The 19,812-nt window shown below is 36.2% G+C and overlaps 1 protein-coding gene across 5 annotated transcripts in view; it reads left to right on the top strand.

The window, feature by feature from the left end:
• The window catches only part of LOC139134579 (stabilin-2-like), a 74,428-nt gene that overhangs the window by 37,763 nt on the left and 16,853 nt on the right, over nucleotides 1-19,812 (top strand). For 3 of the 5 annotated variants that reach the window (XM_070701485.1, XM_070701486.1, XM_070701484.1), the window contains exons 28-44: nucleotides 623-727; nucleotides 909-1,040; nucleotides 1,653-1,784; nucleotides 2,046-2,102; nucleotides 5,404-5,508; nucleotides 5,818-5,860; nucleotides 6,153-6,305; nucleotides 7,037-7,135; nucleotides 8,105-8,153; nucleotides 8,715-8,788; nucleotides 9,383-9,505; nucleotides 9,921-9,994; nucleotides 11,966-12,160; nucleotides 12,932-12,985; nucleotides 13,774-13,872; nucleotides 14,169-14,315; nucleotides 19,336-19,560. In XM_070701485.1, the coding sequence (XP_070557586.1) occupies nucleotides 623-727; nucleotides 909-1,040; nucleotides 1,653-1,784; nucleotides 2,046-2,102; nucleotides 5,404-5,508; nucleotides 5,818-5,860; nucleotides 6,153-6,305; nucleotides 7,037-7,135; nucleotides 8,105-8,153; nucleotides 8,715-8,788; nucleotides 9,383-9,505; nucleotides 9,921-9,994; nucleotides 11,966-12,160; nucleotides 12,932-12,985; nucleotides 13,774-13,872; nucleotides 14,169-14,315; nucleotides 19,336-19,560 (1,866 nt within the window). The remainder of the gene's footprint in view (nucleotides 1-622; nucleotides 728-908; nucleotides 1,041-1,652; nucleotides 1,785-2,045; nucleotides 2,103-5,403; nucleotides 5,509-5,817; nucleotides 5,861-6,152; nucleotides 6,306-7,036; nucleotides 7,136-8,104; nucleotides 8,154-8,714; nucleotides 8,789-9,382; nucleotides 9,506-9,920; nucleotides 9,995-11,965; nucleotides 12,161-12,931; nucleotides 12,986-13,773; nucleotides 13,873-14,168; nucleotides 14,316-19,335; nucleotides 19,561-19,812) is intronic. The other 2 variants (XM_070701488.1, XM_070701487.1) reach the window with 1 other exon arrangement.

Here is a 19,812-nt window from a genome sequence, read left to right as displayed (position 1 = left end):
GCATAAGAGTCACGTGACAAGCGTTTTGCTGAACCTTCCAAAAACCGCTTTTTCCCGCCTTATGCGAACACGCTGCAAGATTTCCGGTTGGAATTTCTTCATTGACAAGCCTTGACAATATCCTTCAAAACCGTGTCTGGGATTTTTTCCCGGAGGCTCCATTCAAATTATATGGCGTGATAATTAAAATTCCTTGAAAAGCACCTTCATCTAACACCTTTAAGAGCGCATTAAAAAAAAACAAAGGCATATAAAGAAAATCCCAGACACGGTTTTGAAGGATATTGTCAAGGCTTGTCAATGAAGAAATTCCAACCGGAAATCTTGCAGCGTGTTCGCATAAGGCGGGAAAAAGCGGTTTTTGGAAGGTTCAGCAAAACGCTTGTCACGTGACTCTTATGCAAATAATGACCGTGTACTGTGTTTGGTCGGATAGCTCTATATCAGGGCTTTCAGAAAATGTATACTTTATTGGGGTTTGGGACGTGTTCAATTGAGAAAAAAATAAAAATCTGAAAGTGGCTAAAAGGTATGTAGCTACCTTAACCCTTAAATACAGATTCACTTTTCTTGGTTATTGTCATATTTGAAAGGGATAAATTTTCTTTTGGTTTCATCTTAGGAGTTTGATTTGGTATCAACACTTTCCAAGTTACAACAATACACAATCTTTGTACCAAACAATGATGCTTTCATTGATCTGGATGATGAAGAAAGAAATCATTTGGTGAGTTCAATTGTATGTTACATTCTGGATAATCAATAAATTTCATTTTCTAAAGCATTACTTTCTATCTCTGTGCTTTGGAGGCAAATGTGCGAGGAGAGGACGGCCTAATTTGACAACTGAGATTGCATATAAATGTACTCAGTGAATTTGAAGTGATGTTTTAATGTTGTCTTTCCAGGTGAAGACAGTTATGGAATACCACATTATTCCGGAAGAAAAGTTTTATTCCCACGACCTTCAGGATGGTTTCCATCATCAGACCCTACTAGGACATAACTATCAACTTACATTTAGTATCCATGGAAATGGAGTAAGTTCTTCCAATCATTCACACAGGAAATAGATATTCACAAGTATTTTCAGGTTAGGGTTGTTTTTTTGAGTATGATATTGATTTGCAATAAAAGCAGTATTTTAAGGGAGGTGCTTTTACAACCAAGATATGGCGAGTCAGTTTGCCTTCAATGGTCTGTGTATGCTTTATAATTATGATCAGTTCAGTTTACTGCAGCTGTAAATTACTTGATACTTGGAGCAGATTGTTTCTTTTCTTTCTTTATTTCAAACTCCAACACAGATATGATACAGTTAAAAACCATATACATCCCCACTTACAGGATGTTACAGGACAAAAAAAAGCTAGTTAATACAAATGACATGCACAACGAGGACAAAGTAAAAAATCAAAAACAAACGCTTGTAGCTTTTCTTTTAAAACTCATAGCAGAAATATTAAAAATTGGCAGATATTGATAAAAACTATTATATAGCCTTGGAATGCAATTAAGAAAGTGAATTGCTGGTAAATTTCACTCTACCACCAGGTTCAATTGTGAATTGAACACTTGAATTTCAAGGCAGTCAATTCTAGAAGATGTTGTACCAGTGTATAGAGTGTTAGTAATTATTTGCTGTATTTCAGGTAATGATCAACAACCAAGCCTACATCATTGAGCCAGATCTCACTGTAGATAAAGGTGTTATCCATGGTATAAGTAAAGTATTGGATGTTATTGCCAACAGATGTGATCTCAATCACACATCAACTGTACCGGTGAGTTACTGTCAGTGTCTGTGTGTCCACTTTCAGTATAGTCTGCATCTAGTCCATATTTTTGTCAGAATCTATTGTAATGGGGTTTTCATTATAGAGTATTCATAGATCTCATTTGAGAATGAAATATATGGTATTTTGTTGCAGTAATTCAAGAATTTAAAAGTCATGAGATTACACTCAGATAAGGGTAATATTATCTCTCCAGGGAAGTCAAATCAAATCAAATTAAATCAAATCCAATGTTTTTTGTTTCCATAGAGTGCCTGTGTTACTTGCACTTCTCCACCAGCCTGCCCAAATGGTTACTCTCCAATTGTAAGTTAACAGTTCCTACGCGTTATATCGGTAAAAAATCTCATCTTTTTAGTCCCCACGGACACCGTCCGGGGGGACTTATAGGTTTGGTCATGTCCGTGCGTGCGTCCGTGCGTGCGTGTGTGCGTCCGTCCGTGCGTCCGTCCGTTCACGCAGATATCTCAGAGACGCCTGGAGCGATTTCGTTCAAACTTGGTACAAGGATAGTACCTACCTCATACAGATGCACATCGATTTGTTTCACAATGCGATCAAATTTGGCCGTGTTAGAGGACTTTTTAGTTTTCACCTCCATAGACTCCCATGTATAAGGCAGTCCATAGACTTCCATGTATAAGGCGGTCCATAGACTCCCATGTATAAGGCAGTCCATAGACTCCCATGTATAAGGCAGTCCATAGACTTCCATGTATAAGGCAGTCCATAGACTCCCATGTATAAGGCAGTCCATAGACTCCCATGTATAAGGCAGTCCATAGACTCCCATGTATAAGGCAGTCCATAGACTCCCATGTATAAGGCAGTCCATAGACTCCCATGTATAAGGCAGTCCATAGACTCCCATGTATAAGGCAGTCCATAGACTCCCATGTATAAGGCCAAGAAAAATAAAAATTTTAGTTTCTCATCGTATTCATATTGCAAAAAGGATGCAGTTACACAGTTTTTAGTCCCCAAAGATAAAGTCAAGGGGGCTTTTAGATTGGGTCATGTCCGTCCGTGAGTCCAACCATGAGTCCATCCGTTCACGCAGATATCTCAGACACTTTGACAAAATGTCACGTGACCTCGGTGACCTTTGACCTCAAATATACATATTTGTCCATAACTCAGTAACCACAAGTGCTACACCCTTCATATTTGGTATGATGGGACACCTTATGACGCCACATATTGTACCTCATTAATTATGTGCATATCTAATTTTGAGCGAGCCAATAGAGCTAGAGGTCAAATTTTTGGTATATAGGGATAACTTAGCACTACAATTTTTTTGACAAAATGTCACGTGACCTCGGTGACCTTTGACCTCAAATATACATATTTGTCCATAACTCAGGAACCACAAGTGGTACACCCTTCATGTATGGTATGATGGGACAGCTTATGACTCCACATATTATACCTCATCAATTATGTGCATATCTAATTTTGAGCGAGCCAATAGAGCTAGAGGTCTGATTTTTGGTATATAGGGATAACTTAGCAATACAATTTTTTTGACAAAATGTCATGTGACCTCGGTGACCTTACCTCAAATATACATATTTGTCCATAACTCAGTAACCACAAGTGCTACACCCTTCATATATGGTATGATGGGACACCTTATGACGCCACATATTGTAGCTCATTAGTTATGTGCATATCTAATTTGGAGCGAGTCAATAGAGCTAGAGGTCTGATTTTTGGTATATAGGGATAACTTAGCACTACAATTTTTTTGACAAAATGTCACATGACCTCGATGACCTTTGACCTCAAATATACATATTTGTCCATAACTCAGGAACCACAAGTGGTACACCCTTCATATATGGTATGATGGGACAGCTTATGACGCCACATATTGTACCTCATTAATTATGCACATATCTAATTTTGAGCAAGCCAATAGAGCTAGAGGTCTGATTTTTGGTATATAGGGATAACTTAGCAATACAATTTTTTTGACAAAATGTCACGTGACCTCGGTGACCTTTGACCTCAAATATACATATTTGTCCATAACTCAGTAACCACAAGTGCTACACCCTTCATGTATGGTATGATGGAACAGCTTATAACGCCACATATTGTACCTCATTAATTATGCACATATCTAATTTTGAGCAAGCAAATAGAGCTTGAGGTCTGATTTTTGGTATATAGGGATAACTTAGCACTACAATTTTTTTGACAAAATGTCATGTGACCTCGGTGACCTTTGACCTCAAATATACATATTTGTCCATAACTCAGGAACCACAAGTGCTACACCCTTCATATATGGTATGATGGGACACCTTATGACGCCACATATTGTACCTCATCAATTATGCGCATATCTAATTTTGAGCGAGCCAATAGAGCTAGAGGTCTGATTTTTGGTATATAGGGATAACTTAGCACTACAATTTTTTTGACAAAATGTCACATGACCTCAATGACCTTTGACCTCAAATATACATATTTGTCCATAACTCAGGAACCACAAGTGGTACACCCTTCATATATGGTATGATGGGAGACCTTATGATGCTTCATACTGTACCTCATTAATTATGCATATATCTAATTCTGAGCAAACCCATAGAGCTGGATGTCTGTCATACATATGCACATAGATTTGTTCTGTGATACGATCCAATAAGGCCGCCATGTGGCCATTTATTACGATTCTTTCATGTCCTGAACTACAGCTCAGACATGTATCAAGCAAATTTATTCAAAAGTATTTTTATCACAGACCTAATGAAGAGGACTCTATCCTCTCTGAGGACCTGTAATCAAAGTACCCATTAACAAGTGGGGACTGTGTCATCAACGATGAAAAATCTCATCTTTTTGTATGAATATGCGTCTTGTGCATTATCTATAAAATGATAAAGTTTTTTGCACAGACATGTTAAAAATGAAAAGTGGTCATCATGTTTTCAATCATACTTCAAAAAGATTCAAAAGCTACATGTGCATTTGTGATTGTAATGTAATTATCATCTGCTTTATCTGATTATCAACTAAGATATCAAAGTGTTTTCTCTTCCTGTACTTTATCCTGTGGCGTGAACTGATGCGCAGCGTGTTACATTCATGTCTTCCTTCAGTATAGTCATCAACGATGCTAATCATGTTAATAATTCATAATAATTGAGACAATATCACCAGAAGGAGTACTTTCTGTTTCAAATCCAAGAACACACCATTTAGGATGCTTCTACTCCATGTTTTGTTGAAGGGAAATCTACCACATAGTTCCTGGTTCCTTATTATTTCAAAGAGAGATGTGACAGTTTGTTAAAAAACTAACTCCCAGCATCAGTCACTTGTTTACTGGCCATGCAAATTGCACACACAAACCTAAACTAATGAGAATATTGTCATCACAAATGACAGAAAGGCCTGTTTTGACAAAATGCCATGTACATGTATGTATCTAGTGTTTTAAAGTTTTGGACCTAGAGACTCACATGTGTAAAACTATTGGTTAATTTATTGCACCTTGTATCAAAATACAGACTAATACAATCAAATTAGCAAAACAACATCGAAATTATGGTTTTATTGATATTAAAATCATCACAAAATCACCTTGTAACAGATTCCACCTGAAGGCATCCATGAAAACTGTCGCTATATACGCCAAGTACGTGGTAGAACTTACACGGTCAGTGGTTGCCAAGTAACATGCATCAAAACACAATATGTAAGTTACTTCTTACAGTATATTTCATTTCAGTTGGCTTTCTTTATTTGGTTGACTTCAACTCATTTTAGTTCATCATTTTAATTGAAAGTAGTGATATATTCACCAATTGGTGGGCAAGACAAACAAGTATATGTGTTGATATTTTAATTTGTACAGTAATCAAACATTCTGAAAAAAAAAAACTTTTCTAAAATGTTACGGTATTATAATACAGGTATACATTTACATCTTGTGAACACAAATAAGTCATGTGATGAAACTGATTGTATGAAGACTTTTCTCAATATCTGACATTTCTTTGTTTAGACTCCACTTTGTTGTCCAGGATTCCATGGAATATCTTGCAGAGGTGAGTAAAAACAGATCTGATGATTTATTGACCCATTTTTTATATCAAGAGGGGTGTCTTTCTATTGCAGTGAAGTTTCCTCACCTAGTGCATACCCTTGAGGTTTTCTATTTTTAAAGTTTAAAAAATCTGAGATATTCCAATTGAAGAATGTGTATATTCAGTAATTTCATACATGAGAAATACCAAGATTAGTTAACAAAAACTATCAATGTGTGACAAAGTTGAGTATTTGAGGATTATGTTATCAGCAAAGTAGGCTTCTGAAATGATTTTTATTCATCAATTTTAGCATGTCCTGGAGGAGCTGCTAACCCATGCAATGGTAACGGTGTTTGTAATGACGGTATCAATGCCAATGGAAGCTGTACTTGTAAATCAAACTTTGCTGGTACTGCCTGTGAGTTGTGTGCACCAGGTTTCCTTGGTGACGACTGCAGCAGAGGTTTGTTCTGTTACTTATTTTATATGTCAGGAAAACACCTGTACGAAATCTATTGAACAATATTAATAGGCTGAATACAACATTCTTGTGATAGCAAGGTAAAGCATGTTGCAAGGAAGAACCAAGATTCAGCTTGTTGAATTCCAGTAATTCTTGAAGCAACTTTCAAGTTACAGATCTGATGTTATTTTATATTGGAATATAGAATAGGTCAAAAATATCTAGAGAGTCTTCAGTGATATAAATTTGTTTATTGTAGATTGTATGGGCTGTAGGCCTGACATTGGCAGAGCTTATTGGCTGTAGATTGTATGGGCTGTAGGCCTGACATTGGCAGAGCTTATTGGCTGTATTAATCTACAAAGGAGTGTTCTTCTTCTGTGGATTTGATATGTGTACTCCCTCGGACAGTCTAGTGGGAAGCTGAAATTGTTCTGATGTGATGTTGGAAAGCCAAAATCCCCAAAACTGTATCCTGTGGAGAAATGGACAAGACACTGCTCATGCAATTTGTTGACAAAATTGAATGCTTAGAGATAGCCATGTGTGTAGCAGCTTGTGAAACAAACATGTTCACATTCGATTAAAGAACCACACAGATGTTACATTATTTGATTCACTGTTTAGATGAGGATAGTTTGTTTTGTAGCATTCATTACACTCAAAGATCATTATGTTTCTTGTCTTTTTTAATAACTCACACTTTCAAATTGAATGTTTTGATTCACCAGAATGTCCCTGTGTTAATGGATCATGTGTTACAAGTTCTAGCAGTAATGTCATATGTGTTTGCAATGATGGATGGATAGGACCTCGTTGCGACATTCAGGGTATGTCATTATGCTCTCATTTTATAGCCCAAAAACCAACCTGGAGATCTAGAACTTTACACACTAAATTTTACAATGTACTGTAACAGTTACAGTTGCTGTGTTGCAGAATACAAAACTTGAAATGTGTGGCCTGAAAGTCATATCAACATAACATGGTCCTATTAAGATGGCTAAAATTTATTTCTTCAAGTCCAAATGAAAGAAGATATTTATTTTAGTTTGAGATGCTTCACCTTGAGCTCTGCTATCAACGACATACCGGTAGAGCTTTAGAAGTGGAGGACTGGATACAAGTATTTCTGCTGATGCCTTATTCAAAGTAGTGGAAAGTCTGTTTATAAATTTTAGAGGATCGTTTCTCTCAAATTTTTCATGAGAACTCTTAAACTGCTTGTCTTATCACTTTCAAATTAGTTTGTAGGTCCCTAGGGATGACTTCTTTTAAGTATCTTTAAAATATTTTGAAATTTGTATATTTGTACTCTTTCACGTAAACCTCAAAGGCAAATTTTCTTATTATTCAAACAAAATTTGTTTGATCAGTCTTAACAGTTTTTATCAAAGTACATTGACAAGATGTCTTGCCTAATTGCTTCCAAAGTCAGCAGAGATAACCACATAGTGAAATGTTTTATGGCCGATGAAATCCTCTGCAAAATGTTTAGCCTATGTTCTTATTCTTTTGGCACCCATTTAATAGTATAACAGACGTATAGCAAAGGAAGCTATTGGGACCAGTCAGTGTTGTATGTGTGTATATGGACGTGTATCCATTAACAGCAATCATCAAGAGTCTCAAAAATATGTAAATTAAGCTTTAAGAAAGGACTATTGGTGTACCATAGCTACATCATATTTGAAACAACCAATTGTCAGGGTTCCTTTCAGTGAAAAATTACAACTGTACTATATCTCCTGCTAGGTTGCGTATTGTCTAACTGAATAATGATTTCCTTACATTGACAGTTACCGATTCAGTGGTTGACTGCCCGCAGCCATGTGACGTCAATGCATTGTACGTATACCAGTAGATTGTGCACTTTTTATGCTTGAAAATAATATCAATTACAGATTCAGTAGAAAGATAATGTATCTTACACTTAACAACAGAATCTTTAAATGCAATCATTAATCAAACTACATTGACAGACAAATTAATCCTTCATTGATTGGAAATAAAAATGCTTGAATGTTTAATCCTTTAGGATTATCCCCATTTCAAATAATGAAATATGAATTCCTTAATTAGCATGTAGAACATCATCTTATGTTTTGAAATATTCACTGCTTATTGAATGAAATGTCTGCTCCAGAAGTCACAATGTCATTTTGTTGCAAAAATAGTGTATTACTTTAGTTTAAGAAATGTTAACATCTCTGCGTTGGAATTCAAATAATGCCGTAATAACTGTCAGTTTTTGATGGAATCATTCTAGATTTAAAACCGGTCACCTCCATTTAAAGTCTCAGTCTTTGCTGTTCTTCAAGTTGATATTGCCTGTTTCTGAAGGGATAGAAATCACTGGCTGACAACCACGACCTTTGACCTTATATGTTACATATTCATGTATTTCAGCTGTGTGGCAGTTGGCACTGAACCTGAATGCATGTGTAAGAATGGTTTCCGTGGAGATGGACAGACTTGCATAGGTAAATCATTCCTACATACATTTATGGAAAGATAAACTGGTGCCAAGTACGGCTACTCGCAAATGTTCTCTCATGAATATGCAAAACAGAAATATTTTTCAACGAATTTACATTACATATTTGGAAATTATGCATTCAAGAATGTCAAAAAATAACTTAATATGCAACTGCTAGAGTTACAATGAATTCTTGAAAAGAATATATTCATGGCTCAGACCACAAGCTGCAATGACAGCCATGCATTTAACACATATGACACTTGTCTGAATTTCAGGCAACAGTGTTTGGTGTGATGAATTCAACAACATAAAAACAGTGTTTGGTGTGATGCAGCTTTATATACTAACAAAGCTGCAAACATGAACAGCTTCATTCAGATCAAATAACTTCAGAATTTAAAAAATACAATGTAGCATAAAACATCACTTACAGGTTCTACATTTTTCAGTCAGAAGATGGTAAAAATGTTTGTAGACATTGCAATAAAGATAGCTGCCAAATATCACAAGTGAAATCATTGCTTACATTTGTGTGTAATTCACATGAATAGATGGTGTCAGATAATTTAACTTATTGCATATTTGTTGAATTCAGAGGAAGATCTGTGTGCTGATAATAATGGAGGATGTTCTGAGTTTGCCTCATGTATGAACATTGCTGGAAGACCAGTATGTCGGTGTGATGATGGATACACTGGGGATGGTGTCTACTGTGGAGGTAAACACTGACAGCTTGACTTTCAAATGACTTCTGTAGTCTCCACTCTGATTTCAAAGTGGCATTTCATGATGCAATTTTACTCAGGTGAAAGAAAGTAAAATTGAAAATAAATAATTGAGTTTTTAGTAATTTTTTAATAAATCTAGAAAAGACATTCACTAAAACTATTAATTGCCAGTACTTGTGAGATTAAACACTTGTTATTTTTGTACTTTTATAGACCTCTTCTTTTCTGTTTTTGAATTCATTCGTTGAATTCTGTGATCAGTTTGCCACAATATCACATTTTGGTGATTCAGTTTTCGCTGTTGGTGTCTTGTTCAAAATGGGCTAGTTTACAAACATTTTATATACATTAAATAAAACACCTGAAGAATTGCATGATAATGTGTAAACTGTATTAATCTTACAGCAATTGATCCTTGCGATGACAACAATGGCGGATGTCACGAACATGCTGAATGTGTTCAAACTGGTGTAAATATGGTCAGTATTTTACTTTATTTTATCTCTGAGGTACAACAGTGAGTAGGCATTAGGCGATTTACAGCTCAACACAGACAAAAATGTATAACACGTCATTGTATTCAGTTCGAGTTACCGCCGAACCTGGTGACTTATGCTAATATTATGCACATGCTCAGAAGTCAGGCTTATTGTTTTTAGCTACTATAGACTATAGTCTATAGAAGCTATTGGGATGGGTATCCGTCCGGCGTCCGTCGTCAGTCTGTATGTATGTATGTATGTATGTATGTATGTATGTATGTCCGTTTGTGAGGCGTCCGTCCACTCAAATATCTTGAGAACCGCAGTACTTACTGATTTGATATTTGTTGTGTAGATGAAAAATATGATTTTGAGAAACTATTTTTTTTAATTTTTTGATAATGTTGAAAATGGGCAAATTAATGCCAAAAAAGGTGTTTTTGGTAAAAAATCTTCTTCTTCATAACCGCTGGTCAGACAGCTTTGTTATTTGGTATACAGGTCCCTAAGGATAACCCAACTTAGATATGTTCAAATTGTGATGAAATATGCAAATGTGTATTTTTAAGGAATTTTTTTGTCATTTTTGGTCAAAGTTTGACGTACATTGTATGTAATTCTTGTACTGTATAAACCCTATCAATTCACCCAGAAAAAAATAATTAATATGATTTTAAATAATTGAATTAATTAGGAAATCATCAAAGCCAAAATAATTTAGTGTGGAATTATCAGAAAGTTCAACTTTTTTTGACAGTTCATAGTGAAATGAGGATTAAAACATGTAAAGGCAACTTTCCTGAATCCCAACTTTGATATATTCTGAACCACCATTTATGTTATCTAAAAGAAATTGCTCATAATAGTTTGTCATGATAGGGTGCTCAAATAAATAGAGATAGAGAAAGTTCTAATTTCCATTTATGGTTGACTTGGTAAGGATAAAATAAGATCACTTTTTGAGGAAAAAATAGAGTGGTCAATTAAACGAGTGGTCAAAGTGATAGGGTTTTTATGGTAAAGCTGTGCTGTAAGATTCCTCATGTGCTATTTATAGCAATTATGCAATCTGTGTAAACAGTGCAATGAAAGTGTAACATGATTCCTTATGATGCTTTTGATGACCTTGAACTTCTTAAGTTTCAAACATTTGACTCTTCAGTGTGCTTTCTCTGAGAGTCTGAGTATGTACAGTCTCAACTTATTCAACAGAACTTACTTACACTGTTAATATGAAAGTTAAAATGTGCTTGGTTAATAGGATGAAAATACTGATAAAAAGATAACCAGCTCAAGATTCTTTATAACCTGACAGATATGCTGTTTTTTATGACGTAAAATCTTGATTGAAGCAAGTCTTGTTTACTTATTAGAATATAATTAACTCTCATTTATTTGCTATTATAGACTAATATACCAGCAGTCTGATGAAATATGCAAATCTGTATTTTTACGGAATTTTTTTCCATTTTGGTCAGGCCATCCTGAAATGAGCTATCAAAGATATCCACCTTCTTCATCAATACATGTGTCACAAAAGGTTATTCTCTACATAACACAGCAGAGCTCTGTCAACTGTTGAGTAACTTGTTTTTTCAAAACCGCTGGTCAGACAGCTTTAATATTTGGTTTACATGTCCCTAGGATGACCTTAGTGAGATAATTTCATACAGTCAGGAAATACTTAATTTTGTATCCATGTCTATAGTAGCTTCAGGGACTTTGGCCCTATGGTTTTTGAATATTCATGAGCTAATGCGGAATTAAGTATCACATTTGGCAACTTTTGGCCCTGTTTAGACAGCTATCAGCTGTTCATTCAGATCTTTACCAATGGCCCACTTCTGTTTCTTAAACCACTGATGTAAACTTTTGAAATGATATCAATCTGTCAATGTATTTTCGACCACAGTTCAAAGGTCATATGGTGATATAAACTTTAATAAGATTTGTTTTTTTTCTCAATAGAGAGTATGTAATTGTTTGGATGGTTACCAAGGTGATGGCATTGTTCTTTGTCAAGAACAGAATCCATGTGAGAATGACAATGGTGGATGTAGTATATTTGCAAAATGTACTCAAAGTGGACCTAATATGAGACAGTGTACTTGCCTTGATGGTTACATTGGAGATGGTATAACCTGTGTGGGTAGCATCCTTGATGTAAGTCACCTCTGATTTGATTAGCAATAAAAAGACTTTGTTCATTGATTAGCTTCATTCATAATGAGTTTATTGATTTTATCGTCTGCTGTTGGTCACACTGCATAAATCAAATCTTTGATAGAATTGAAATTTGACTTATTTGTGTTATACCAGTAAGGGTTGAATTAAGGAAACGATATGCTTATAAGTGAACCTTTTTACACGTCAGCTTGAAATTTAGCATGAAAATACAGACAACATCAGAGATATTGTGAAAATACAGATAACGGCAGGGATTTAAATGTGTTGCACTGCATTAGGAGAAAACAAACACCGTGCATAAGTTATTTCATTATCAAGGAGTGATGGATTTGAAAGAACAATCAGAAATTCTCCTTCATCCAGTTGTATGTTAACATCAACATAATAAGGGATTAGACTTCTTACAAGGTTTGTGTTGATGTTAAGACTCATGATTTCATTGCACAGTACAATCAAAATAAATCACAATTAATGAATTCATTCTTTAGATTTTATGATGTATACTTTATCTGTGTGCTTGGTATCATACTAAGCCCATATCAATGCAGTCTCAGAAATTAGGTCAAAGGTCAAGATTCAGGAATTAGGTCAGAGATTCAGAAATGAGCCTATAGTCTAGAGAATATTACAAGATATGAGTAACGGTATCATAGCATTTTTTTCAAAATGAACAAGTGTATCATTTGTGTAGTGAACTTTCTGTTATTTTATTCTTTATTGTGTGATTCTCTTCTCTTCTTATTGAAGGAAATTGGAAGACACCCAGCATACACATCATTTAATTCCCTTGTTCGTAGTGTGGTAAGTTGACTTTCATTGTGCATGTACAAATCACAGTGTTCCCAAGCTTTCCTGGCAGCATTCCTACTGTAATCAATGTGTGACGATACAAGAATGATCTATAACACACAATCTATAATATGGATTGCATGATATACACTGAATAAATTATGTTTTACCTGAACGTATAGTTTGGTATATACATTTTGTTTAAATAGACACTGTGTCTATATAGACAACATGTATTCACTTCCCTGTATATACCAAACCATACTTTCTTGTGAAACATAATTTATTCAGTGTATACCATGCTATCCATACCATAGTGTATGTTTAAATGAAATTCTGTTAGTATAATAGTATACAATCCATAGCTGCATCTACCATATAGACATAAGTCATTCAGTATATACATGTACTATATACTCCGTGATTTTAAAGTCTGTTACTCACAAGCCGGAAATTGACATCATTTATTTTAGAATCATGATCTGTTCAAAACCTTTCGCTTAATTTTAAATGTTGTTGAACTATATTTGTCAGTGAGGATTTATTATTATCCTTATTATATATGAGAAAGAGAATGTCTTGTCAGTAGTGTGTCAAATTGGCTTTCCACGTACATCAATCTCTGTCTATAGTACCTGATTTAAAGAGAAATCCAATTTTCCTGATATGTAAAGCTTGATTACAGGAGTAATACAGCAACTAGTGAAACTTTGTGCCTGTGTGTACAATCACTTGCAGGAAACCTGCCTTTTTTAGATTCATGATCATTAATTGTTTTTTGTTTGTTTGTTTTTGTTCAGTTGACTGATGCTCTACTCTATAGAAATTCATTGTCATACACTGTGTTTGTACCAAACAATGACGCATTCCGTAGGTTAGAAGAAACACAGCCAGGACAGGTAAGCCAATACTTACAGGGGCAAAGTCCTTTGAATTTGAACTGGAATACATTTTGATGAACTGACACAATTTGCATCGCTAGCTTTTTCAACTTTTTTGGAATCTCAACTGAACTTTCAAGATGAAATGGTTCTAATAGCGTTATCAAAGTAAATACATGTTCACAGTGATTTTGACATTTGTTGTAAAATTTAAATCTTTGTAAAAGTTTACAACCATGTAATTGTAGTTTTCTTTCCTTTTTACTCTGCCTCTTTTTCCTGTTCATTGCATTTCTTCTTTTTTTGTCCATCAGTTGAATGCGTGGCGTCAAAATGAACAAATGCGACCAATTTTAGCATACCACATCGTTGGTTGTGTTACATCTACAGTGTCAGACATGCAGATGTTGAGTTCCCTAACTTCAATGAGTGGACAGTCAATAAATATTAACACCAGACAGGTCAGTTTACCAATCTATACATTGTTGACAAAAATTCTGAATGCAGTGGTAGGTCAGCATTTTGTGGTCTGTCTCAGTTTCACTGACTTTACTTATGCCAATTATGATTTCTATATGAAAGAAAAGATGTACAAATGATGTAAGATACAGCATGTGATAGTGAAAGTCATCTAATCTTATCCAAGTTTACAATTATGATTGACTCATTCCAGATGTAAATGCAATATGTGATTGTTTGCACAAAAAGTTAGCACCATGAACCAGTGAAAATATGTATTTCCTAAAAGCTTGAATGAAGGCTGAATGAATTTCAATCAATGAGATTTCTCCCATCAGTATAAATATAAATATACATCTACACTGTAACCAATAACATTCAGTGTTGTTGGCTGCTATTTGACCTTTGACCTCACTGCTGTTTTATGAAGCAATCATGGTAAAATCTGACAATCACATGAATTTTTAAAAAATCATGCAGATATCTATCAATGATTAAGCATACAGTGAAATTAAAGTAATTCTTTTGGAACTAAATTTTCGGGGATTTTCATTCTTTTCATTGTTTACCCTGAACACAGCTATGCACTAGAGGCATAGCTATTCAACACAGATGCACTAGAGGTATAGCTATTCAACACAGATGCACTAGAGGCATAGCTATTCAACACAGATGCACTAGAGGCATAGCTATTCAACACAGATGCACTAGAGGCATAGCTATTCAACACAGATGCACTAGAGGCATAGCTATTTAACACAGATGCACTAGAGGCATAGCTATTCAACACAGATGCACTAGAGGCATAGCTATTCAACACAGATGCACTAGAGGCATAGCTATTCAACACAGATGCACTAGAGGCATAGCTATTCAACACAGATGCACTAGAGGCATAGCTATTTAACACAGATGCACTAGAGGCATAGCTATTCAACACAGATGCACTAGAGGCATAGCTATTCAACACAGATGCACTAGAGGCATAGCTATTCAACACAGATGCACTAGAGGCATAGCTATTCAACACATGCACTAGAGGCATAGCTATTTAACACAGATGCACTAGAGGCATAGCTATTCAACACAGATGCACTAGAGGCATAGCTATTCAACACAGATGCACTAGAGGCATAGCTATTCAACACATGCACTAGAGGCATAGCTATTTAACACAGATGCACTAGAGGCATAGCTATTCAACACAGATGCACTAGAGGCATAGCTATTCAACACAGATGCACTAGAGGCATAGCTATTCAACACAGATGCACTAGAGGCATAGCTATTCAACACAGATGCACTAGAGGCATAGCTATTCAACACAGATGCACTAGAGGCATAGCTATTCAACACAGATGCACTAGAGGCATAGCTATTTAACACAGATGCACTAGAGGCATAGCTATTCAACACAGATGCACTAGAGGTATAGCTATTCAACACAGATGCACTAGAGGCATAGCTATTCAACACAGATGCACTAGAGGTATAGCTATTCAACACAGATGCACTAGAGGCATAGCTATTTAACACAGATGCACTAGAGGCATAGCTATTTAACACAGATGCACTAGAGGCATAGCTATCGGTATTTAACACAGATGCACTAGAGGCATAGCTATTCAACACAGATGCACTAGAGGCATAGCTATTCAACACAGATGCACTAGAGGCATAGCTATTCAACACAGATGCACTAGAGGCATAGCTATTCAACACAGATGCACTAGAGGCATAGCTATTCAACACAGATGCACTAGAGGCATAGCTATTCAACACAGATGCACTAGAGGCATAGCTATTCAACACAGATGCACTAGAGGCATAGCTATTCATTACAGATGCACTAGAGGCATAGCTATTTACAGTACATTTACCAAATTGATTTTGACGATGAGATACAGCTGGATATTGATACACTACCAAATTAGGTTTGTCAGTTTGCTCTTGAATTTACCCTTTTAGTGGTCAACTTTTACAACTTTGCGCCAACATCAGACAAACTAAAACAGCAGGTGACACAGCAAGATGTCTGTAAACTAATTTACTATGTAGTATGTTTATATCTTTGCAGCAGCTATCAGTTTCAATGGTGACACACACAGAGACTGGTTGCCAAGTTTTACAAGCAGTTCAAATTCACCGAGAGGTGGTAAAAGAACAACGTTAACTGCAAATTTAGACTCAGAGGACAGTGTTCTTTGTAGTTGAATATCAATAAAGTTCATGACTTCAAAATAATAGAGTGATGTGTAAAATGAACAAAGTTTGCTTTGGTTATCAGCAAATGAATGACACCACATTTCTCAATGAGCTGATATTGGGGCCTACTTCAGTACGAAGTGAACTTGGGGGTTTCAGGCTATTTCGTAAACATCATTTGTTTTCTATATTGACAAGATTGTAGCGACAAGCGATAAAAACATTGCAACATTGTAACAGTGTTTATCTTTTCTAGTTGATCCGACGTTTTTATTAAACACAAAAAAATCTAAAACTATTAAACAACCCAAGGTCTTTGTGTCAGCAACTTTCTAGCCTAAAAAAACTCAGACAACAGTTTTCTATATTGACAAGATTGTAGCGATAAAAACCTTGCAACATTGTAAGAGTGTTTCTCATTTCTAGTTGATCCGACGTTTTCATTTAACAGAAAAATAAAATATAAAACTAACAACCCAAGGGCTTTGGGTCAGCAACTTTCTAGTCTAAAAAAACTCAGACAAGTGTTTCGTCGAACGAAGAAATAATTCAAAACTAAAACATTTCTCTTCAACTCAAATCTAACCAAAATCTAAAAGTAGTACAAAATGGATCACACAAAAAAGTAGTAAATTGTGCAATGGGACGTGTACTTATTTTTCAAATTTTACTTGAAGTAGACGACCTGAATGGGTTATATTTAATTGTCACTAGTACTATAATCGCTGGTAGTGGCAATAGTTGCTAAATCTAGCAATGTTATATTTTCATTTGGCCTGCGTGTGTCACCATGAAACTGATAGCTGCTGCAAAGATATAAACATACTACATAGTAAATTAGTTTACAGACATCATGCTGTGTCACCTGCTGTTTTAGTCTGTCTGATGTTGGCGCAAAGTTGTAAAAGTTGACCACTAAAAGGGTAAATTCAAGAGCAAACTGACAAACCTAATTAGGTAGTGTATCAATATCCAGCTGTATCTCATCGTCAAAATCATTGGTAAATGTACTGTAACACAGATGCACTAGAGGCATATAACTATCCAACACAGATGCACTAGAGGCATAGCTATTTAACACAGATGCACTAGAGGCATAGCTATTCATTACAGATGCACTAGAGGCATAGCTATTTAACACAGATGCACTAGAGGCATAGCTATTTAGGGACCGTTCAGTTTTTACGGCTGGGGGGGGGTCATCATAATTTTGGAATCCAAGAAGGGGGGGTCATCACTTTTTCACTGGTAGAAAGGGGGGGTCACCACATTTTCAAAAACATAATACCTACAATAAAGTCCACTTTATGCCATGGCCATGATTGACCCTCTTTACCGGCGGGCCGCCTTTGGCGGCCCAATACAATAAATATACTTTATGTATTACCCATGACCCTCTTAGCGGGCAGACGCCTTTGGCGGCCCACTCCAATTAGGTTTACTTCATGCAATGGCCATGATCGACCCTCTTTACCGGCGGGCCGCCTGCGGCGGCCCACTACAATAAATTGACATTATTGTAATACCCCACGACCATCTTAACCGCCGGACGCCTTCAGTGGCCCTGTTCAGTAAAGTTTACTTCATGCAATGGCCATGATCGACCCTCTTTTTACCAGTGGGCCACCTTTGGTTGCCCACTAGAATAAAGTTGACTTTACGTAATGGCCCATGACCCTCTTAACCAGAGGGCTGCCTTTGGCGAACCACTCCAATAAAGTTTACTTTATACAATGTCCATGGACATAAGTTGTCTGTGGAAATGAAGTTAAAAATTTCCCTACAGTAGTCCTAAACAGACGTTTGCATGGATGTGGCTGAGAAGTTTGTACACTGGCATCTCTGCTACACGAATAAAGTGCGCCGCGTACCGGAGTTCAAATCCAAACCGTGCGGGTAAATTTGACATATGGGTTTTGGTTATTTTTCAGCGGGGGGGGGGGGGGGGGGGTCATCAAATTTTTTCGTCTGACAAAGGGGGGGGGTCATCATTTTTTCGCGAAAAATGCAGGGGGGGTCATCATTTTTTTGAACACCGGCGACAAGATTTTGCCAGCCCCCCCCAGCCGCAAAACTGAACGTTCCTAACACAGATGCACTAGGGCATAGCTATTTAACACAGATGCACTAGAGGCATAGCTACTATTAACACAGATGCACTAGAGGCATAGCTATTCAACACAGATGCACTAGAGGCATAGCTATTCATTACAGATGCACTAGAGGCATAGCTATTTAACACAGATGCACTAGAGGCATAGCTATTCAACACAGATGAACTAGAGGCATTGCTATTTAGTATGTGATTGCATAACTCAGTGAATATACTGAACATTCTGAAAATTCTGTAAAACTCAACTTTGATAGATATATCATAATACAGTTGTTGAAAGATGTATCATAGTAGTCATTCACAATTTACTAAGAAACGATATCAGTTGATATCATGTGCTTCAGCAGTATTGTCTATGACATTTAGGTATCTCTGCAGTACTCAGGCAAAAAGTCTAATATTTTTTGAATAGCATTGTAACTGAACAGTGGTTTTTATGATGATATTTTAAAACTATTTCAGATCAAAAGAGAGAAGGATAAAAATACTAGTTGTGATTTCACGAGTGTCAACTCTGTCATATTTCAGAAGGGCAGAGTCATTACTGGTACTAATCATATTTGATTTTTCACAAACTACATGACCAGTGTGTGTAGAATCTGCAGAGAATTGTTACCAAAAGGCATAAAATTGCATGTTGCTGCTGCAAGAATATAAGAATGAAAAATAGTGACGCTCATTTTTGTGCTTGATTCTGATTTCAGGATTCTCTGATACTGAATGGACAAGTCCGTGTTCTGAATGAATTACTGACATCAAATGGAGTGATACATGAAATTGATCAGATCCTAGTTCCAGAGGTATTACCTCCCCCTAAACAACACACTAATCAGCCCCCTGGCAGAGATGACCACAGAGCTCCCCCTGGCCCAGGGGGCCATGGAGCTCATAGTCCCCAAGCTGGTTCTGGTGGCTTTAGCCCACCACTGGTAAGCTTAGCACTCCATTTCATTCATTTCATCTTTTTTTTTAACCATGATATCATCAGCATTTCTGTTCCCATGGTATCATTAGCTTACTGCATTGCTATTGTTCATGTGCCTTAACTTGGTTGAGTCATAGGTGAAGGTCATATTCACAGTCATCTTCCTGTATTAACAGTTAAAAGAATTCACTTATTTTTGTGCCCTGTCCTGTTCTGTGATTTTTTTATCATCTTTCTTTTCTTGTACTAACTAAAT

The sequence above is a fragment of the Ptychodera flava genome, chromosome 6, assembly GCF_041260155.1.
Source record: "Ptychodera flava strain L36383 chromosome 6, AS_Pfla_20210202, whole genome shotgun sequence".
Taxonomy (NCBI): Eukaryota; Metazoa; Hemichordata; class Enteropneusta; family Ptychoderidae; genus Ptychodera; species Ptychodera flava.
Note: the sequence above shows the minus strand (reverse complement) of the source record. Positions and strands in the feature narration are given on the sequence as shown.